At 38.8% G+C, this 23,855-nt stretch overlaps 1 protein-coding gene across 3 annotated transcripts in view; it reads left to right on the top strand.

Moving 5' to 3' along the window:
• The first annotated feature begins 14,059 nt into the window (after positions 1-14,059).
• The window catches only part of BOLL (boule homolog, RNA binding protein), a 51,719-nt gene continuing 41,923 nt past the window's right edge, over positions 14,060-23,855 (top strand). Inside the window, exons 1-4 of one of the 3 annotated variants that reach the window (XM_047720675.1) lie at positions 14,060-14,302; positions 18,067-18,210; positions 20,754-20,845; positions 22,680-22,734. In XM_047720675.1, coding sequence (XP_047576631.1) covers positions 14,240-14,302; positions 18,067-18,210; positions 20,754-20,845; positions 22,680-22,734 — 354 coding nt within the window. In that variant the 5' untranslated portion in view covers positions 14,060-14,239. The remainder of the gene's footprint in view (positions 14,303-18,066; positions 18,211-20,753; positions 20,846-22,679; positions 22,735-23,855) is intronic. The other 2 variants (XM_047720676.1, XM_047720677.1) reach the window with 2 other exon arrangements.

Below are 23,855 nucleotides of genomic sequence, written 5' to 3'. Positions count from 1 at the left end.
CAGTGATCTTCAAAAAAGAAGCAGCAGCAAAAGAAGCAGCAGCAGCTGCGAGAACGTATAGCATAAAAGTGTACAAATTTTTTTGTTTCAACTAGATGCTATCTAGTTGGACTTTCGCCTCTTCCCTCCTTTAGCAGACTTCTCTCTCACCCTTATGTAGAGGCAAACACACACACACACAGTCTCAGCTTCTCTCTCTTTCAGACTCTCTCTCACACACACACGCACACACACATGCACACACATACACACCTCGTATTAAATCCTTTGTTCTGAGCCTCTGTTCATAAAGGCTATTATGTAATTCATTCTGCTTTGAGAAAATGGCTGGACCCTAGTCTAGTCTTTCATACTATTGTCTTCTAGTATAAACTCAATAGGCTTCTCCTGATACTCATATTTGCAGTTTAAAAAAAAAAAAAAAAAAGAGCCACCCATTGAATCTTCTTCTACCTGGGGACAGATTCTACTCTGGCCCCATTCCCAAGACTGAAAGGTTTAACTAGATTTGGTTAAATCAGCAACTATTGGCACATTCCTACCCCTCCATTAATAATTGTCTCTTTCCAAATTAATATCGCCCACAATTCTTGCTTCTTAAACTTTCACCAAATAAGACAGCAATCACTTGATTGGCAAATTAGAAGCTGGGGTGAGGGGAAGAGAAAAGATGAATAACAGTAATGAATAGTGATTCCAGTGTAACCACCACGGAAAGGTCTCCTTTGATCACAAATCTCAAGTTCTTTCAACCTCACACACACACCATGTTACTCATATTATTCTATTTTGCTTTCTCATAGAATTTCATCACTATGAATAAACTGTCCTGTCCATGGAATTGTTTACTTATATATTCTGTCTTACTCACCTCCTATCTCTGCCCCCACTAAAATTGAGAAAGTCATCTCCATGTGCAAAAGTCCTTATTCATTGCTTTATCTCCAGCTCCCAGAACCCTGTCTGGCAAAGAGTAGGTGCTCAATAAATATCCGTAGATGGAATCTTCACCTTTGCAATCCTCTGACTGAATAAAATCCACTTCTTATTAAAAAAAAAAAAAAATGGCTCTGTCACTGCCCACACTATAGTACCTCTCATCTTCTGGGATCCTAGAATTCCATCCTAGGGCAGAAATCAGAACAGACCCAAAGCAAGCAGTTGCAAAAGTAGGAGGATGCTTATAAATTGGAATAACTTGAAATTGAGAATTAGACTGAAAGACAACTGATGAACCTAACCAGGTCCAGCAAATCTAAAAATACCTAGCCCAGAATCAATGAGCAGATTTGTCAATGTAGTTCTTCCAGCCCAAAGAAGTCACCCCAGAACCCTGGGCCTAGGAAAAATCCTGTGAGAATATTAAGACTTTCCGTACTCTACTAGGAAACCACAGCTGGGGAAGAGAACTGATAACTGCTTTCTATATGCCAGATAACCCTCTATGAAGTATTCTGATCTCCATTTTACAGACAAGGAAGGTAAGGATCAAAAGGGTCAATGAGCTTGCTCAGAGTTAGAGCCAAAAGGAAGTGATGGAACCAGGATGAGGCTCTCAGAAGGTGTGAGTCCAGTGAAGTCCTGGAGACTTCACCTGTTCTGAAGAGCCACTTCTCCAGTTCTGGAACCACTCACATTCAGCATGATGGCCTCTCCTCTTGACATCAGCATTACCTCTATGTCATCATGGTGGAGTGTGAAGCTGACAGATTTATCGGTGTGTGAGGAAACACATTTATCCTCTTGTTCACATATGTGTAAGAAAGGGTATTTTTACATTAAAAGTCAGTTCTCCTGGTAAGTTCAAAAATACACTGAATAGGAGTGTGGCATTTTCAACTGAGTCATATATATCCTTATATTAAGTCATAACACTCTCTAATACACACACTAATCATTTCAACTTGTTAACTCAAGAAAACAATTTGCAGGGTAATTTGTAATATAAATATTGTAGTAGAGTAAATATGTATGAAGGCAATAAAAGGTAAGCAAAACCAAATACATGTTCTTAAAATTCAAAGGTTTTTTTCTTCAAAGATATTCTTTTGTCCCTTAGGTTAACAATTAAGTAGGAAATTTCAGTAACTAAAACATAAAAGTCAACTAATTTTACATAAAGGTACAAGTAATCCACTCCATGATAGTGGTCCTACAAAAATGAGAAATTACAAATTGTTTAGAATAGATCTAGATTCCTCAGGTTAATAAATCTCAAAGTAATGAAAGGCATTACATTTAAGAAATCTTTAATTACAGCCAATGTTCTTCAATGTTCTAAGGCTACTGCTTCCTTCCCATGTTGGGGAAATTCTACTACCTGCAGGAAAGCAGAATACCTGGGTGTCTGTCCATTAACACTGCCCTCTCAGGAATCATGTAGACCCGAAGTCTAAGATACAAGATTAGGAGCCCCAGGCAAATCATCTGGGAACATTCTGTATGTGTAAGGCAAATGTCTTTTTAAAATAGGCAGTGTTAAAAATAATAATAAGAAAAGAAAAGAGGAAGTCAGTGTAGATTTATTTTCTATGTATTAACTGACTTTGTCATGGATCCTGAAGATGGAGCTCATGTCATCATTATGGTCCACACTAATGCAGAAACCACAGAGGCATTTATGAAATCTACCCCTGGAATGGCACCAGTGAGGCCCACATGAAAACTTGTTTCTCTTCTTTCTCTATTTTAGTTGACATCTTGGATCTTTTCACGTATGAAGTTATAATAGAAACCTCTTCAAATGAAACACACTCCCGATGCCTGACACTTGCAATGCAGGAGTAAATATAAGTTTGGAGACTCTTCCTCTCCCCATCCAGGTACATACCCCAAATCTAATTCATCTGAATGTGGCAGGGGGTTTTCCTCCAATTTATGCCAAGACATAAGGTCTATTAATGCTTTTTTAAGCATCCTAGGACCCATTGGAAGAAAGTGAAGAGTGATATTTCTTTCCCTAATTCATTTCCTTTGATCATGATGTCTCAGTCTTATATCTATTTTGTTAACCTTATTGATAAGCCCTTGTTACATTCTACCTCACGTGTTTTGGGAGAAAGAAGCAGAGTGCAATATTTAAATAAACACAGAATTGTAATGCATGTTCTGAAGTATAAAACAAAAATAAAGTACAGTCTCTTCTGTAAGGCAGTTTTAGTTCCCCATAAGTTTTCAGGTACCTAGCTCTTTCGTTGAGCATAATGCAAGTTTATCCCCTTTACAAAATGAAAGGCCATAAAAAAGTGAGTCCTTTAAAAAAAAAAATTCCATTTGAGGCCAAATGTCTACTGAAAACTGGATTGCTAGCATTTCCTCTGTCATTAACCCCGTGAGAATCCCCCAGTTCCCACCCTCACGGACTCATATAGGTCACCATGGAGACAACTACTTCTTCCCTTATCCACAGTAGAGGAGCAACAGCTGCTGAACGGCACTTGGGATGTTTGCCATTCTCTGTTCTATATAAAATGTACTGGTGAAACTTCAGATGATGTCACAATTGTTTTTTAAAGATTAGGGTGGATAAAGTCATGTTGCAGGGATCATCTAAAATATAAAGCAGCAACAAAGAACTAAAATTTAACTTAAACTGTGAAGTAAGATAATAAACAACAAACATTGTGCAATACTACATTTAGTGTAATGAGACATCATAGAGCTTTCTTTAATTTTTCTCCTAACCAAAATGGGATTTTAGTAACTAAACTGGTAACTTGTAATATATAATTTATTTGGAAGATTCCTTATGAGCCATACTTAAACGCTAGGAAAAAAATACTAAACATCATTATTTTTAGATGATCATTTCTAAGGGAAAGGATATTTTTCTGATTTTTGATAGATATTATATTTCTCATAATCATACTGCTGTAAATTCTAAACTTCAGAAAAATAAAATATATGAAAAAATAAAATCTTACCTCTTCCATATTTTTCCTATCTTCAAAATATGGATTAAACAGGTTTTTTGTTTGTTTTCTGAAAATGTAAATAATGGTGTGTGGTCTGTGATTGAAACCAAAGTCAAAAGGAGTACTTCTTATCTGTACACCCAGGAGGTGAGAAAAAATAGCATTTGATTAGAAAAAAGTATTTTCTCTTATTTCACATCTTAAAATTTATTTATTTAGTAATCTACACCCAAGGTAGAGCTTAAACTCACAAAGCTGAGATCAAGAGTCGCATGCTTTTCTGACTGAGCCAACCAGGTGCCCCTCTTATTTCTCTCTTTTTTTTTTTAAGTTTTATTTATCAATTTTAGAAAGAGAGAGTGGGGTAAAGGGCAGAGGGAAAGGAGAGAGAATACTCCAACAGACTCCCCACTGAGCATGGAGCCCTACTCAGGGCTCAGTTCCAGGGCCCTGAGACCATGACCTCAGCCAAAATCAAGAGCCAGATGTTCAACTGACTGAGCTACGCAGGCACCCCTCTTATTTCTCATCTTAATTCTTCATACTCACCAATCACTAAGGACACCCATTAGGTATGACTCACATGGAAATATTTCATTAACGCTCTTCATTTTAAAGACAATCTTCATACTCATGGAGATGTTCACTAATCCTCCCTGTGGAAGGGCTTATGCCACTTAACTGGTTAACAGCAGGTTCAGTCATGTGATTTGCTTTAGCCCATCAAAGATGAGTCAAAGCCCCTTCTGAACAGAAGCTTCAAGAGCCAGTGTATGCTTACCATGATCTCATTTTCCTCTGCCGCAAAATTAATTGGTCACCAGATAGAGGTTTGATCCTAAGTGAAAATGGCAAGGGACAGAGCTCAAGCCAAACTACAGTGGATGTATAACATGAGCAAGAAAGCAATGTCTAAGAGGCTTACCTCTTAGATTTGGGGGTCATGTGTTACTGTAGTATAACTGAGTCTCTCCTGATACAGATACATAAGTTTACTGAAAACTCTATACTTTCTACAACAATGTTATCGGCCCATATGGCCAGATATTACTTGATTTATATAGCAAATAAACATTCCTGGCATCTACTAAACTAGTAAAAACTAAAAATTTCTGGATATCCAAAAATTGTGTATAGTTATTTCTATTTCTGTGACATATTTTTCTCATTTATTTCTTTCCTATAAGCTATGTAAGCCGCTGTTTCTGCCTTTCTTGTTAGGTATGATCGATTGAAAATGCCATACTCCTATTCAATGTATCTTTGAACTTACCAGGAGAACGGATGTTTAATATCAAAATATCCTTTCTTACACATATGTGAACAAGAGGATAAATGTGTTTCCTCACACACCGATGCAAGAAAGGTACAAAAGTGTGATCAATGCATGCTTCTTTGGTATAATTTTTCCTTTTACCTGTCTTGAACATTTCTCTCCTCCTCCACCCACATCGACCCTCCCAATCCTTGCAAGGTAACTCAAATTAACAACCTAAGTTGCCAAGTTAAAAGCATTTTTCAGCCTTGGTGTACATTCATGTGTGTGTGCATGCACGTGTGTAGAGAAAGTATGTGTTTGTCATTGTTTAATTAACTAAAAAAAGAAGTGGGCAGACATATTTTATACATACTATTCTGCATCTTCTTTTTCTCACTCAACAATACCTGGTAAGAATCCCCACCTTATTTACAACATCTACTAATTCATTCTTTTAATGACTGCAAATAATCCATGGTATGGGTATACCATAATTCATTTAAGCATTGCTCTATTTGGGGTGTTCAATTTATTTCTAGTTTTCATCACTACAAACAGCATCGTAATTATCATTTTTGCACACATATTTGTATGAACCAGTTGTTTAATTTCCATAAGATAAATTCCCAAGAATAGAATTTTGGGAGTCTAATGATATATGTATTTTTAATATTAATAGATAATGCTAGATGGATTTCCCAGAGTCACAACATTTCACATTTCACCTTAATAGGTATTGTAGCTCTCAATAATTTCTGCCTATCTTATAGGCATAAAGTTAGCTTCCATTGTTAAATTAACTTCACTTTCCAGATTACTAAGCATCATTTCAAATGTTTCTGGGTCATTTGGACTCAGTCTTCAGTAAACTGTATACACATGTGCCTTGAATAATTTTCCATTGGACTGAATGCCTTTTTTCTTCTTAGTCTGTAAGCGTTCTATAGCAAACACAGAGATGCCACACTCAGATCCTGCTTCAGGAAGAGGCTCACTCTCTGGCTTCTAGACAGCCTTTAGCTATTCAGTTACTCAGGGTTCACCTCAACTTTTGAACCAAAGTCATGTTCTTCTTGGAGCAGCCCATTGCCAGTGAATGAGTGAGGTGTTGATAGCTGAGGGCAAGCTCTTCTCTTCTCTGGGCAATCTCCAGTCAACGGGCCTTAGCCATTTATACCATGGCAGGACTGCTCCAACAGGCAATCATTGTTCCAGCTGCCCCTTGGGCTGTTTGAGATTTTTGTCATGTCTGTATCTGAACTCCTCCTGCCCAATCCTACTTCTCCCTTTTCCCTCCACATGTGTTACTTTCCAATAAATCTTTCATCTCTAATGCCACATGCTTCTCAGAGAACCCAACCTGTACATTATGGATGTTATCCTTATTAAGTCATTAGCTTTAATATTTTCCAGACTGTTTATTGATTTTATGATATCTATTATATAATCTATTAATCTTTATATAAATAAATATGTCTCTCCTCTTTTCAGCATTAGGAAACACCTTCCAACCCCCAGTTTGTACATGTAATCTACCTTTTCTTGCAAGGTTTTTTTTAACATTTAAGTATTTGGTCCTTCTATACTTTATTTTTTAATTTAGTTTATATATGTATATAAGCATTTATATAAAATTTTTAAAATAAGATGGTGGGCTACTTTTATTTTCCTCATTAAGTAATCTATTATTTTCTCACTAAATTGAATTATCCCTCTTGTCATATGTTTAATTCCCACATACACTTCAGTCTACCTTTGGGTTATCTGTTCTGATCCAGTTGTGGTGAGCACTGGTATTATATGTAAGTGATGAACCGCTAAATTCTACTACTGAAATCAATATTAAACTATATGTTAACTAACTAGAATTTAAATAAAAATTTAGAAAAAAATACCTTTTCGAAAATGCAAACATCAAGGGAGAGATAGTTCCCCTATTTCCCAGTTTCAGTAAGAAGTTAAGAGCCTAACTTTGATGTTTGCCTTACTCCAGTTTGCAAAACTACTTCCTGCTATAAAGACATGAGGTTTGTTTTTCCTCTCTATAAAGCCAATAAGATGGTGATTCTAATCATCAGGAAAGGTTAGGATGAACTATCTGTGATATGATGGGTTGTGTCTGCTTGGCAGTATAAGTGGGTAAGATTCCTTTGTTTTTTCTTTGCAATTTCTTGCCTGTCATGTGCACCACAATGTTCATGCTTATTCAGTGGTGAAACTGGTTTCTGTCTCTGTTACCTTTATGGAGAGGTTTTCTGACTGGGGCGAAGATTTTGCACTTTAATTATATTTCTCCAATAATGACCAATATGAATATTTTCTTGAGCATAGAACCAACAGAGGGGGGCGCCTGCATGGCTGTTGGTTGAGCTACTGCCTTCAGCTCAGGTCATGACCCTGGAGTCCCAGGATCGAGTCCTGCATTGAGCTCCCAGCTCCACAGGGAATCTGGTTCTCCCTCTGATTTTCTCCCCTCTCATGCTCTGTCTCTCAAATAAATAAATCAAATCCTAAAAAAAAGAAAAAGAAGAAAAAAAAAAGAAAGAACCAACAGAGGGCAAACTCATAGAAAGCTGTTTTTTAGCCTGTAATCATTAAACACAATGTGCAACCTAAACTTTCAGTGTCACAAGATTAACAGATCTTGGGTTACCAGATCTGTGCTCCTGATATCGTCCTTCCTGCAATCTCTGAGGTATCCTCTCTAAGAAAAATACAAGTTTGAATTTTTCCTCAGTTATTCTGTTTTTGTCATGTTTTCCTTCAGCCAAAAGCAAACTAAATTCAACCTGTTTAATCCTCTTATAGAGAAAAGGTCATTCAATGTTATGAACTCAATTTTGTATATGTGGTTGGCCCAAATCTCCCTTCAGGACCAAGCCATTGTTCCACCAGATACTGGGCATGTGGACTGTTCTCACCTAAATTCCTCTCCAGAAATTTCCCGCAGCCAAAGAAAGTCATCTTGTCCAAAGTCCAGACTCCTGTCTGGGAGCAGCCTGCACCCAACATCTATAGATGGGTAGATGAGGATAGAGAGTATGGCGGAGAGGGAAGGGACCCTAGTCTCTAGGGACAACTCTGCAGGCCATCCTAGTATTGCTGAGACTCTGTTGCAAAAATCACAATTCCACTTGCTCTGCCCAATCCTATTCCCCTCACTCTTCTCAGGTCCTCTTCCCAAACTTGGATTCCCCAAAACTTCTACAGGCAAATCTCAGAGTACGTTTCCTGAGGAACCCATGTGCAACTTTCACCAAGATGAATATTTTTCCGACTCTCAAACAGTTACCATGTCTGAAAATATGATAGTAAAACATGATGAACAAGAGCGAGGGTTTCTTGACGCTATCATATAGTACAGGAGCTATGTTTAGGTAGGGCTACCACTGGCCCATTCAAAATCTCTTTATGAATTAGAAAAATGCATTCCCATTGAGTGGAGGGGCCCATGGCTATATGCTTAGTGGAGCACTAAGGTCTGGATTTCATCCTACTAGCTCCTTCAGCCAGACACCCTTATGTGTTGAGTAATCTATACAACACCACATGGTGGCCTTTCTTAGATTCAAAAGATCAGAGTGCGCCAAGGCAACAATTGTCCACTACTCAAAAACAACATATTTGCTGGAGGAAAGGACAAGTGACAACTAAATATTTACACAAAGATGTTTGAAATGTCATGGATAGAAGGATACTAGGAACATGAACTATTGCCAAGATGCCTATGGGTGGGAAAAATATGAATTAAGAGGTTCATGATAGTACCTGAAAATACTTCTTGCTTTGAAGGAAACCAGGATATGTCACCCCAAAATATGCCTCTTTGACCTACAATTATTAGGAGTTGAAGGCAATTAAGGAGCAATAAACACAGAAAAAGCTCCCCCTTTTGTGCCTAAAGGCAGGAAATAAATTCTTTTACAGGAGACAGACTCTTATCAGCCCCAAGAGGGAGCATCAGAGGAAACTGCAAACTAATCTTGTTAAACTAACCATTATCTTCCTAGTTATTTCTTCACCATTTACTACCTCTAGTCTAAACTCCTTCATCTTGTCAATTTCTCATAAATTTATTGTTTGTCTAAAAGGTACAAAAGCTTTCTGATCTGAACAGTTCTTAGGTCTTCATTCCCTTATAAAGGCCCCCATGTACATGTAAAAATTCAGTAATATTTGTTTGCTTTTCTCCTGTTACTCTTTGTCAATTTAATTTTCAGACCCAGCCAGGGACCCTAAGAGGGTCAAGGAAAACCTTTTCCTCCCAGACAGAGCATATCTAAAGATGAGATAAGAATAGAAAGAGGTTTAAAAACAGCAGTTGTATAAACAAAACAAAAAAAAATCTTAAAAAAAGAAAGTGTGGGGAGGTGCCTGGGTGGCTCATTCGGTTAAGTGTCTTCCTTGAGCTCAGGTCATGATCCCAGGGTCCTGGGATTGAGCCCCTCCACAGGCTCTCCAGCTCAGCAGGGAGACTGCTTCTCCCTCTGCCCCTCTCCCTGAGGGGCTCTCTTTCTCTAATAAATAAATAAAGCTAAGAAAGAAGGAAAGAAAGACAGACAGGAAGGAAAGAAGGATGGATGGAGGGAAGGAAGGAGGGAGAAAGAGAAAGGAAAGGAGGAAAAGAAAAGGAAAGGAAACAAAATGAAACGAAATGAAATGAAACGAAAGGAAAAGATAAGAAAGGAAAGAAAGAGAAAGAAAGAAAGAAAGCCAGCCAGCCAGCCATCTATGGTCAGAAGGTGAGACCAGGTAAGGGTAAAATAAAGGGCCAAGCCAAGGCAAACACTGCAGGACTGAGTCTATTACTAGACAATATGTTCTGGGCAATCATTCTTGCACTGAAGCCTTGCTGCACAGATCTTATTTCTGTATGTGGGGTATTATTTGCTCTTAAGGAAATATCTGTGAATGTTCAAAGGATTTTGCAGATGGAATGTTCCAACCACAAGGTCTTCCCCTGAAAATCAAGTGAAAATATGTGTATAATTATTAAACCATACTTGTGTAAGCGAATCAAGAAAAGATTTTCTGACAATGACTGTTTTCCATTCTTATTCCAGAAGTAAGAGTAAAATGGTAAGGAATGGGTATAAAATGGAGGGTGGTGTGAGGGTTGTATGTTCATTTAGTCTCTATTCCATATATATAATTACTGAGGTCCTACCTTATGCTGCACAGTGAGTTCTATATTGTATACTCCTGTGTCTAAGTAGTTGCTCAAAATAAACAGCATAAACAAATAAAACAATTTTATAAGGAATTTTCCAATAAATCACTTACTATTCCAATCTAGATCATCTCTATAATATCCTCTCTAAATGTAAGTATTACATTCCATACAGGAAAAGGAACTCTGAACTGGACTCTCTGCTCCTTAAGACAGATTTTCTAAAACTCCTATCCCTCATCTTTCCTATTTCAAATATCTAACCAGCATAGAGAAGAAGAAAGCACCTAATCATCCTCCAAAATACAACAATAGGTTAACAGACATGGGAACAAGAGAGAAATAAAATGGAAGCAGAAGCATCTTCTAAACCTGTCCTTTTCATGTTGTTTTAGTCACCCCCTGTCTCTGCACCTGGCAACTCTACTGCTATACTTAGCATGTTGAGTGTATAAACTTTCTACTTACTTAGCTCCTTCTTGCACTAGACCACAAGCTGCTGGAGAGCAAGAACCATTGCCATATCCACTCCCGTAAAGTAAAGCCTGGTCCATAGGAGGCCCACAAATAGTTACCTAGGTCTATAAGCTAGAGAACACATCCAAAGTGTTATTGAGAAAAAAGCTGCCTAAAATGGATTATTAGGAGTTAGAATCAGTGTATAGAAAAGTCCGTAAGAAGTAATAGAAGACCTGTCAGTAAGGGAACGCAAGCAAGGGGGAAGGCAGGTTCTGATAATTCCCTGAAACAAGAACTATGCCCTTAACTGTGTGAAGGGAAAAGATGAGAAACATTGGGGTGCTACCACAAAATATAAACAAATGGGATATTAGGTTTGCAGTTTGTTATGGGTTGCACTTTTATATTTATCTTTGTCAATGACATCTCCAGGATTTGAAACTTGAGACTTCTGAACCATCCTCACCAATCCCTCTCCATCATCACCATGTCCAAGAGTCTCAGTTCTTCTCTGGTTTCTCCTTAACCCTTCCCCAGTATTTTATTCTCATAGCTGCCACTTCTGTTTAGGTCCCCATTATTTTTCACTAGAGTAGTATGCTCCTAATTCAATTCTCTATTTCCTGTCCTTTAAAAACTGTTCTCTGGTCTGAAGCTATCTTTCTAAATTTTGGTTCTGATTATATAACTTCCTGATTCAATAACCTTCAGTGGCCTTCTGTTTGCAAAGGTCTCTAGAATAAAACTCTAAGTCATTATTACCACAGTATAAATAACATCACGGAGTGAAAGTGCATGGGCAATGGGGTCAAATAGAACCAACTTTTGAAAACTGCATCTACCAGTTACCAGCAATGTAACTACATGAGTCACTTTCACCTCTCTAAGGTTCAGATTTCCAGACAAAAGGAATGGTAACTAAGAAGACTAAAAAAGAATGTGCCTAGTCTAGTGCTGGGTAGATAAAAGGGGCTCTACATCTTTCCTCCCACTTTCCCACCCAGACCAGAATTTCAGCCTTGATGATACCCTTACCCAGCTCTAGACATTGTGCTCCATGATGCTGTCCTTTGCACTCCTACAAAATCTTTGATCACAGCTCATACATCACTTACCTTATTCTGCTTGTGTCTTATTAACTACAAGCACATTTAGGTATAATTATTATTTTGAGCAATTAGTCCTTTTTCCCCTTCTAGGTTGAAAAAAACTCAAGTTGAAGATTTGATCTTGTTCATCTTCTCTCTTATAGCATCGAACATTAGGCACCACACGTAATAGGAGCACGATAAACGTCTACTAGTTGAATTGTATACTTTTACATGATTTACCCAAGTTTTAAAACAAAAATATCCTTTTGCTTTAAGAATTAAAGAAGAAGGGGCGCCTGGGTGGCTCAGTTGGTTGAGCGACTGCCTTCAGCTCAGGTCGTGATCCCAGGGTCCTGGGATTGAGTCCCACTATGGGCTCCCTGCTTGATGGGGAGACTGCTTCTTTCTCTGGGGCTCTGCCTGCTTGTGCTCTCTCGCTCTGTCAAATAAATAAATAAATATCTTTACAAAACAAAAAAGAATTAAAAGAGAAGCAGAACAAAGAATTACCATCTTGGGCCTTGAAATACAGCCACTGTTCCCTAAATTAAGTTGATTATTTGCGTGTCACAGACTGAACACCTACTGTGGTGAAGGCAGTCTTTAAAAATAAAGGTTTTCAGTCAAAAAAGACTTGAGCAAAAAATGAAGATAGTAATAGCCACTCAAATCCATCAATATTATTGAAAAAAAAAAACGCCCAAAGATTAGCTTTAATATTATCGAACAGCAAAGTTATTCTGCTCTACAATATGAGTATTCATTTGAATAGGTTCGTGTTTTCTGTTTCCACAGAAATTAAAACCTGAAATGAGCTTAAATTGCATGCAGAAATGTATAATGACTTTTAGGATGCTTTAGTTGAACTGAATCGAATGAAAAAAATTATACTTCCTATTTTTGGTAAATAATATGAAGATGTAAAAGCATATAAAAATTAATAGAGTGATACTGCATATGTTTAAAGTCTTTCTCTTGAAAGTAGAATAACCCAAAGTCCAACTGTTATGAGAGGACAGAGGTTATTACTACTGTAAATTTTAAGTGTCGCCACCAACTTTTTTAAAATACGTGTCAGCATGGTTAGGCTCGTGAATTCTCGTCAGGGAGACCCCGGTTGAATCTCTGAAAGCTTTAGGTTTTGACCGAGTGGACTTAATCGCCGTCTGACTGAAGGCTCGGTCCATGCTGGAGGTAACGGTCACCAGCACGACCGCGCACGTTTACTCAGTTGTGATTACTCAGGCCGATGATATATTTTATATCGCCAATACATCTATTCTGTATGTGCGTACGATATAACACTGCGTATTACAGCGGCGACGTGTAGAACTCTCGGCCGCCTTTCGCAGACCTCGGCAAAGAACTCGTCCTGCCAAGACGGTCCCAAGGCTACGGCTGAGCGGCCAGAGCCGCTCCCGGCGCGCCGCCCCGTGCTCACCCTCTCCCGCGCGCGTTGGCCCCGTCGCCGACCGGCTCCCGAGGCTGTCGCGGCGGCCGGGCAGTGCTCAGCCGCGAGGGGCCCGCGGCAGCCGCGAGGGGCGCCGGCCTGCGCCGGGGCCCAGACTGGGCTGCACGGCGGGTCCCAGCCAAGTCGCCCGCGCTGCCCCGCCCGCCGGCCGGAATGAGTGACGGCGACAACAGGTGCGAGCGCGGAGTCCGAGGCTGCTCGGGAGTCCCCGAGTTTGGCGCGTCAGGCCCGAGGGGTCAGAGTTTGCCTCTGGAAACCGCCCTCCTCGCCCCGCACCAGCCTCGCGAAGTCGCCCCTCGGCCGGCCTCGTGCTCCTTAGTAAAGCCTGGGGTCACGTCACCCACCAGTCCCAGCCGCCGACTTTCCCCCAAAGGGGAGAAGAGAGGGAGGCGCGCAGTGCATGGTGCTTTGCGTAACCGTCCGCGTTCTCCTCCCCAGCCGTCCGAAGGCAGGCGACAGTGGCCCCTGAGCCGAGCCCTCGTCCGCACACCCCACGCCCACCCCGACTTGCCGCACGCTCTTCCCCTCAGACGGCCCAGCTCGGCGACGCCGGCCACAGCCGATACCGCCCGCCCGCGTCGCTCCCCGGCTTGCGGCGCCCGCCCGCCTCGCCGCCTGAGGCGCCGTCGCTGCTCCTCCCCACCCCCACCCCCCACCCCCCCACCCCCCCACCCCCCCACCCCCCACCCCCCCACCCCCCCGGGTGGCGGGTTCAGGCCCCGGGTCCGAGCCTGCGCCCCTGCAGCTGCTAGTGCCGCCGTCGCCGCCAGGGGGAGTGTCTGTCGGGAAACGTGGTGTTGCTGCCGTGCTGGGAAGGTGCTTTCAGACTTCGGGTTTCCGTTCCTTGCCCTCGCTTTTTGAAGCGCGTGGAGGAAGATGGAGACCGAGTCCGGGGCGGTGAGTACAGCAGGCAGGGCCTCCGGCCCCGGGATGGCGCGGGTAAGGAGCAACGCGGACTCTGGTCCTGAGGGGCTGAAGACAGGTCGAGGGCCCAGACGCCCACTATTTAGTCGGGAAGAAACGCGGACAGGATGCCCCGTCGACCACCGCGAAGAGCGGCCCGCCTGCAGGCCCCGTCCGGTCGTGTCGTGGGGTCGCCAAGGCGGGACCGCCGGGCCTGGGCCGGGTGTAGGCTGGCCGGGGGACCTCCGAAAAGGCCGGGGGGCTTCGGGAGTCGGCGGGCGGCCGGGTCCCGTGCAGCAGGCGGCGCTGGGCGGGAGCAACAGCTTTCCCGCCCAAACTGGGTTGCGCGGCGTCTTCGACGCTCGCTGCGGCGGGACTCCCCCAGCCGCCCACCGCGAGGGGTTGCCAGGGCGGCGGACGCCGCGTCTCGGTGGAGACCGGAAGGCCTGAGAGACCTGGGGGGAGGGGAGGGGCACCGTGGCCCACGACCGACGCAGACACTCCAATACCCTGTGCGCGCTGGAGCCCCTCCGGGCCCCGTGGGGGGCAGGCGGAGGGGGGCGGGGAGCCAGTAAGGCCTGAGGGGCCTAAGCCTCCGAGGCTGGCGCGGCGCCAGGCGCCGCGGTGCCCCACCCCACCCGGCCGGCAGCCAATCAGCACGCGCCACGTGCGGCCGAGGGGTTGCCAGCGCTCGAGGCCGACGCCGGGCCGGTGCCGTTGAGGGTTCCCGCCACTGCTGCTGGCGGGCTTGCGGGACAAAATTTCTCGCTGGCTGGCTTTCTTTTCCCTCCCGCACTTTGGTGGGGAGGGGGTGGATCCTTGTGTCAGTGCCCAAGTTCACGATGACCCGCGAGAACCCGAGGAAGTTGTCGCCGCGGCCGTATCCCCCAGCGCCTCGGCTTGCTGGCCTCGGAGGGGACGGAGCGCCGAGGCTGTGACCGCGACGGTTAGCCCGCCCTCTTCCTGTTGTCTTCGTTGGCAAAGTGGATGATAGATTCCGAGGTTAATGCTCAAGGGAAGAAGTCAGTAAGGGCACATTTCTTTAGGGGGAAATTCTTAATATTTAGCGTTGGAAGTTTTGCTAAGCCAAGATCCCTTACTTCTAACCAAATAACGGCACCTATCTAAGTGCTTGCCATACACTTGCAAAATTATTGCCAGTGGAATCCGAGGCTTTCTTTGTTGTTCAACTCCATGCATCGCTAGCCTTCTCGAAGGAATTCAGATGTTGCTTCTGCTTGAACCCTGTTGCCTAGAAAAAATTTTCTAGGCTATTTTAATAGTATGTTCTTAAACCTCAGCCTAATGATTGGGATATCATGAGCAGGAAGAAATGATTCATTCGTTTATTCATTTGTTCCACAAATCTTAATTGAACACCTCCTACGTACCGGCTTTACTTCAGACCCTGAGTGAGCAAAACAGAATCCCTTCCCGTATGAACATTGCACTACCGTGGAAAGTGATAGACAATAAAAACAAGTAAATTATATAGCATGTTGAAAAGTGATAAGTGATAAGAAAAATGAGGCAGTTGGAACTCACAGTACAGCAGGAGTCTTAGAAACTGGAGAATGAAGTGAATAGGCTGGAAAAGTTGATGTTTTTTTCTTTCTGGGTATCATTTAACTAGTTTCTCAATGTAGGAGATAAAGCACCCTTTTCACTTCTGTTCACGTCATCTCTCTCAAGGAAAAAATAACGGAATTAACTTTAAACAAATTGGAAAACAAGTTCATATGTTGAACTCATTTTGTTTTTAAGAATAAAATTTCATAAAGACTGATTTTTTTTAAATTTTGCAAATAGATAATTTCTACACTCTCTAAACAGAGACAAGATTATATCTACTAGAGCTGTGCTATTATCTCTAGCAATGCAAATACCTGGTAGAAAAATAAAACTAAGCATCCCCAGATCATCCATCCTTTGCACTACAGAGTCATTCCCTAGAGAACATGCTGTTATGATTGGATTCCGGTTTCTTTAAATGGAAACTACAACATAGCAATTATTAAATGGGACAACTTTTTTGTGGTTTAATAAGTGTCTTTATGAACTCCCCTATTAGGGAATATGTGTTGTTTGTCCCTCCCTTAATACTAGATGCAGAATAGAGCCCAATAAGGTCCAGCCTACAGCCCCATAATCACTACTGGCCTAGTCATTTCTCAGTATATCTTGAAGAGATTAGGGGTTATGGTTTTATTGGCCAATGAAGTGAGAGGGGAGAGCAAATATGAAAAAGAACAACTCCATTACCTAAGTTAGAGATTAATTTCCTTGTATTTGTTTCTTAGAGAATTGATATTATGAACTGCAAGCTTTTTGAAGCTCTCATTTAGTATGTTAGACTGTCTCAGAAGTCTGTTAAGTGTTCCCAGAAGGAGAGTAATTAGCAAGTGCTTAAATTGGTTTCTCTTCAAAATCCTATTCTCAAGTCTTGTTTTTTTTTTTCAGATATACATTAAGAGTCTACCATCTTGCCACTGTACAAAGGCTTACTTGTTTATATTTATTAAAATCTAAATTAGGCCCCCAACTTAGCGTTGTGAACATATATGTACTGTGCTCAGTTCTTTTTTTTTAAAGATCTAATTTATTTATTTGATAGAGAGATCACAAGTGGACAGAGAGGCGGGCAGAGAGTGAGGGGGAAGCAGGCTTCCCCCCCAAGCAGAAAGCCCAGTGCGGGGTTCGATCCCAGGAACCCGAGATCATGACCTGAGCCGAAGGCACTGAGCCACCTAGGCACCCCTGAGCTCAGCTCTTCAGTATACAGATTTATACCTAGGAGTTGTAGGTATATACTTTTTTTTTTTTTTTTTTTACAAAATCAGTTTGATCTTCAAATTTAAAAATGTGACTTTAGAGCTAAATATGGCGAACTTGAATGTCAGAGTTTATTGACTCATCAGTGCCCTTTAGCCAAAGACTACCAGGAACATACCTGTAGTTAAGTAATGTTGGGTCTATTGAACTGTTGACACAAGGAAGAGCATACATCATGGAGCCTCTAAGTAAGAGGATGTTAGAAAAGAATTTACTATGGGGTTTAGGCATGTGTTAAGCTGTTTTTAGAGAATATTTAAGGAAGAAGGGCTTTACTCTGAAGTACATGTTGTCAGAAAGTGGGAGTAATTCTATGATTGGGTATGTTAATTTTTATTTAGAAGGTTAAGAAAAATAGATGGAGGTCAAATCTGTGATTGATAAAGAAGGAGCAGTTACACATATCAGCCAGGATAGAAGGATGTTTGGTCATTTTTGTGGTTTGGACAATGCTTTTGTTTTTGTCAGGGTTCAGATATGATTAAGGAATGGTGTATTTTTTATGGTGATCCATCACAATCACAGGGTAACTTTGCCTAATGTCTGTTAAGAAGAGAACGCCACAACCTTACTGTGAGTTCCAGGCCAACTCCTATCACCACCAGAACCAAGCCAGTCCCCAGATGTCTTGGGCTGCTTTTCTCTTTCTCAAACTTCTTTTTGAAATTAATATTCCTCAACATTTATAATACTTAAATAGTATATTTAATAACAACATGAGTATATTTAAATAATATATTTTATTATTTAAGATTTTCTCTGTAGTGGAACAGATTCCGTATTTCCCATATTTTTGTTGCTCCAAAAAGTATTAGTTCTAACTATAATCTTTATAATATTAGCATAAAATTAAAGTCTAAAATATTACATTTTGCTTAAATGACTCATCTTTTTGATGGATATATGTTTTCAGTCTGCATCAAAACTTACACCCAATGCTAAAAGTTTAAAAGAATTTTATTTTACAGCAAACATCAAATCAGACGCAAACAGATTCATTATCTCCATCCCCTAATCCTGTGTCACCTGTGCCTTTGAATAACCCAACAAGTGCCCCAAGATATGGAACAGTGATCCCTAATCGCATCTTTGTAGGAGGAATTGATTTTAAGGTACCTATTTATGCATGCAATGTAGTGTATTTTTTGGATTAGAAGTTACTTTATTTCTCAGACATACTTGGTACAACTGCAAAAATAATCTTATTTACTAATTGCATAATGATTACTAGGTTTCACTTTGTCTTACTATAAAGAATCTTTTCAATAACAGTGTAGGTTGAATAGAACATATGTAATTGTCCAATTTCACATACAAGGAAATTGAGGCTCATTGACATATCTGTAGGCTCCTAGCTTCTTAGTGACAGAGTGAAGACTAGAATCACAGTATTCCAACTCATAGTTTCATATTCTTTATTTCACCGTACCATACTAATTATATTTTATTACATAGTACTCCAATAGACCAAATAATGCATGACTATAATTGAAAAAAAAATTCAATACTTTTAAAAAACCACAAAATTTAGTCCTATGAAATCCTGTTTCTTTATCCCAATTTTATTCTCAATTTCCTGCTAAGTAATCTCCTGAACTTATATCTTTTACAAATTGCTTTCTGACACCTAATTCAGAATTTGGTCACCAATAAAAGACCTGTGACCTTGTCAGAATAAAGCATCTTAGCATTAATATATTTTAATTATGTAATCGGCCATTTCACTGTTTCAGAGAGGCTTAGTTTGTTGTTGTTGTTGTTGTTGTTGTTAGGTGTTTTGCAGCACTATTTGGGAGGTAGTAGTAAACGCCTATGGGAAAGGCCTGCATGGCTATTGTAAGTAGAATATCCTTATTTCCAAGTGGATATATAGAAGCATTTCCAAGCTTCCACTTTATATGCTGGAAATTACAGGCATAGTTGTTTTTCCTAATTTAAAAAAATCCTTGTGCCATTAGGGTATGAAATTTATTACTATTTCCCTGTAATCAGCCTTTTACAATTTGGATGAAATTATTTTTTTTCTGCTCCAGAGAAATATTATACTTACTGTATTTGTCAGAATAATGATTATTAAGCGAGTATGTGATTGGTTCACTAAAAATAAAGAAAAATTATTTCTAATGAAATGTTTATTTTTTAAAAGATTTTTTGTTTCTGTGGAAAATAGTAATGGCTGACCATAAATACTCAAGTTGGCTGTTCATGTTCAGAATTAATTTATGTTACAAACAGTATATTTTTAAAATAAATCCTCAATAAGTGGAAGCATTTGTATGACTAGATTATTCTAGGTTTCTGAATTCTCTCAACTACATTACGAACTTTGGAGGCCATTGTTACAGTGCAGTTATAGTTTACAAGTAATTGCTAGGGTTCCCTCCCTGGTACTTACTCCTTTTCCCAAACCAGACAATTGCCAACAAGGAAATAGTTTACTGTAGTAGGAAGTTTTGTCAAACTTTTTAAAATTACTCTTTTTAGAAGCTTATAGCCCATCTCTCTTCATACTTAATCATCTTAACTTTCTGTCTCCTTATTTTTCAACTAAGAAATAGAGTCACAAAATTGAACTTGTGATTCTTCTATCAGAGAACAGTTTGAATTAATTTGCATTCAAATCTCTAATAAAAATTCTTGTTCTGGCATTGATTCCATTTTCAGTTTATTGAAATAAGAGATATTTATTATTCTTAGATTAACTCAGGATTTGTTATCATCCAGTTTAGCAGCTTTAGGTTATCAACTAAGCTGCTAATGTAAGTAGTGAGGTAGCAGAGGAACTCAAGAGGCATAGCCCTACTATTGGGCATGTCTTTTTCTGTGTATCTAAAGAAAATTTTTTTCTAGAGATATTTAAAGTTCCCCATGACATAGTTATACCTGAGCCAGAAAATGAAACTGCAGTGAATTTAGTGTGACTACTCTAGGAAAAGGTGATATGAGTCTACTAAGAGACTATTTCAATTAAAACCATCTTTGTAACTATCTTGTCTATAACTATAACTATTAGTCTAATAATGACTCAGATTTTTATTTTGAATGACTCAGATTTTATTTTGAATCATAATGTCATTATTTAGCCAAAATGTATTTTGAGTACAGATAAACTATCTAAAAACTTTAAATCTTGTAGTCACTTCATTGGTATCACAAACTGAGTTCAAGTACTTTTGGAAATATATTCCTTTCCTAAGACCTTATTCTCATGGAGACAGCTGATTAAAATAGAGGGACTGGTACCTACCAACATCCTAGTTCCACTGCCATAATCGTGAGCCTCTCTGGGACAAAAGAACCAATAGTACTATGCCATTGCTATAGGTTACAGCCGTGCCTAATTTAAATTATTTTTTAAACTGACCAAAAAGAATTTATTTAAATATTAGTGTACTTTCTTTGTAGTTATAAAGTAATTCAGCTTAAAAATTTTTTATTGATTGAATAGTTTTAACAACATGATTACTGCATAAAGCAATGTATTTACATTGATTCTAAGAACTTGGTGGTTTGTGTACTGTTTTAATGCTAAGAGACATTCTTATATTCATATTACTATTTGCTTATAATCTTTTCTGTCTCCAAAACAAGCATAAGACTTGTTTCATTTTTTAGCAATTAAAAATATTTTTGTGTGTTTCTTTTATGCCATTAGACAAATGAAAATGATTTAAGAAAATTTTTTTCCCAGTATGGGTCTGTAAAAGAAGTGAAGATTGTAAATGACAGAGCTGGAGTGTCCAAAGGGTTAGTATCACTATAGAAAGTATTAACAATTGTGTTTTATTGGATTACTAGGTTTTATATGCTAACTTACTTTGATTCCATTTTTTAAAAAGAGAAATTTCATACCCTCTTCTTTTCTTCTTACCTTTAATCTTCCATTTCGTGTGGGTGTGTGTATTTTGGAGGGAGGGGTAACATAGTAACATTCCTTAATTTGTTGGGAAGTTATTCTTGCATGGGCTGAGGGGCCTTTCAATGTTAGGTAGCAAGCATTTAATGTTGAGTAATGTACAGCAGCTAAGGAACCAGAAGCTAAAGAAATCAGATACTTTTAGAATTGTATGCTTGCTTTAAACCAGAGAAAGCTTTATTTGAAAAAAGCTGACACAAAGGAATATCTGTAGGTTTTGCCTCAGATACCTAGAGAACTAACCTGAGAAATACAATTTTAATGAGAATGATTTTTAATTGCCAAATGAAAGAGAATGAAAACTGGGAAGAAATCAGTAGGATTTGTCTAAAAATCACTAATGACCTTAGAGCAGTTTCAGTGGCTTGGTATAAGCAAAAGCCAAATTTCAGAGAAGAGAGAGATAGTTTACATAGTGTACTCAAGAAGTTTGACAACAAAGTTAAAGAAAATGGGTAAGACAGTGGAGATCAGTGAAGGACTGTGTTTGTTTTCTTGAAGGAGAGGCAGGACATACATGAATAGACATAAGAGAAAGGACCAGTGAGGTGGATAGAAAATTATCCTAGTGGAAAACCTCATTTAAGTATGTCAGATAAGCACTTGGGAAGAGATGGGATTCTGCAGAAAGGTTATTTTTAAGCAATTGAGATACTTCCTCAGACTGACAAACAGTATTAGGATGAAGTGAGATTGTACCTCTTGTATATTTTTAATAGAATTCTCAGTATTTTGGTAATATCCTTTTTTTAACCATTGAAAAACACATACAGATGTAAACTGTATTTTATGCTTTTTCCACTGGGTGGTGTATGTGTTCTACCAGAAAAATTAGCATAAAAATATTAGCCCTTGTTCAATGTTTGGGCACATAGAAGAAGAAATTCCTTTGTTAAAAAAAATAAACTTTTTATACAACAGAGTAAGTATGAGTCAAAATAGTAGTCAAGATATTTAACACTACTCTAGTTTCCTTAAGTTATCTAAATTGAAATTATGCTGAGGGGATATACCTTTTATTTCTTTCATATCTTTTTGTCTACTTTGGCTTTTTGGATGTTGCATACATAACGTATTTGTATCTTGAACATTATACGAATTGTACTCTGAAGGTAACAATTATATATGAAAAGCAGATATAAAATCTAGGATGTACACATTTTTAATTGATTTATATTTGAAAAACACTAATAATTGCATTATCAGTTTATATGTGCTAATAATAAATAATGTATCTGTATACTCATTTTCCCATATAAAAATTTTTATGTGTTGAAATTTTTATTTTTTTAAAGTTTTTTTCCTACTCTGATTCCTATTTAAGCTAAACTTCTATTATTTTAAAAGGGATTATTACTCTGTACTAAAATTTATTATATCCTAATTTGTAAGCTAGAACATGAATCCTTCATACTTTCCTGCTTTGTGTATAGCTCGGATCTGAAACTGTTTTAAGATCCTGGGTTTGTTTGTTTTTTTCCTCTTAGTGCCCCAACTTTAGGAAGAGGTGACAGTGTTATGCTCTGAAGGATTCTCTTAAATTTTGCGTGATGGTGCCCCATAGAAAACCACTCATTCCTACAGTGGCCCATTCTTAAAAAGAAATTTAATTTTAATATAACTCTAATATAATGTTCTAAGAAAATAATTAATATATTTATTTAGGTATGGTTTCATCACTTTTGAAACACAAGAAGATGCACAAAAAATTTTACAAGAGGTGAGATTTTTTTGATGTATTTAACTTCGTTTTTTGGAACTTCTTTAAACTAATCCTTTAGGATATTTTTTATTATTAGCATTCCAATACAATGATTAATTGCTAGAAAAATATTTTTAACTTATTTGCATTTCAAGATTGACATTGGTCTCCAAAAAAATTGAATAAAACAGGATTAAACAGAGGCTCCTGACTGACTCAGTTGGTAGAGTGTGCAACTGTTGATCTTGGGGTTGTAGGTTTGAGCCCCACATTGGGTGTAGAGATTACTTAAAAATTAAATCTTTTTTTTTTTAAGATTAAACAGAAATTTTATCTACAGAAAAACATTCCAAATCATTGCATGAGTATGTTTGCAAAGTTATAATATAATTTTTTACTTTATTTGCTTACTAAGAACTTGGGAATATATGTTTTCTGAAGTGTTAATAGCACTTTGAATTCCTAAAAACACAACAAACATGGATTCCTAGAGTGAAATTATCTGAGATTATTTCCCTCCTTTCTGAAAAACTTACATAAGCTAAGAAAAAATCTATAGCCTGCAGTTCAGTGTAATAACTTTAAATCTGACAAATGTTACATTTTATTTTTTAGGAAAAAGTAGAGTTTGAATTGTACATCAATAAATCACATGCAGCTGATCCTCGTTATTTTTAATAGTTATGTTTTATAAAGTCACCATGAACATTCAGTTAGCAAATACTGGACTGTTCTTCCTAGAAGAAATACAAAGTTCCCACTAGTTTCTGTTTACCTTAACCAGCCAACCAATCAATACATAACTTTGTTTTGTGTGTGTTTCTGTTTAAAGACATCATGTTAAATATATATTGTTGATTCATTAACATTGAACTCCTGGCCAACAGCACTGTAACTCGTGTCTGAATTAAGCCCATCTAAAACATTTTCTCAATAAGGCAAATGACAGTCTTCTTGTGCTTAGGAACTTAGCCAGAACTTTAACACTACACTTGAGGGCCATTTTAAATAGCAAAATTAAAAAAAAAAAAAAAAAAAAGATAGCAAAATCACCAACATAAAATACAAAAATACTGGCACTAAAATTTGGCACTAAACAACATGAAACAGACTTTATCTTTTAAGAGCTGATACAAGAA

The sequence above is a fragment of the Lutra lutra genome, chromosome 3 (genome assembly GCF_902655055.1).
Source record: "Lutra lutra chromosome 3, mLutLut1.2, whole genome shotgun sequence".
Lineage (NCBI taxonomy): Eukaryota > Metazoa > Chordata > Mammalia > Carnivora > Mustelidae > Lutra > Lutra lutra.
The sequence above is the reverse complement of the archived record's forward strand: the minus strand, read 5'-3'. Positions and strand labels throughout refer to the sequence as shown.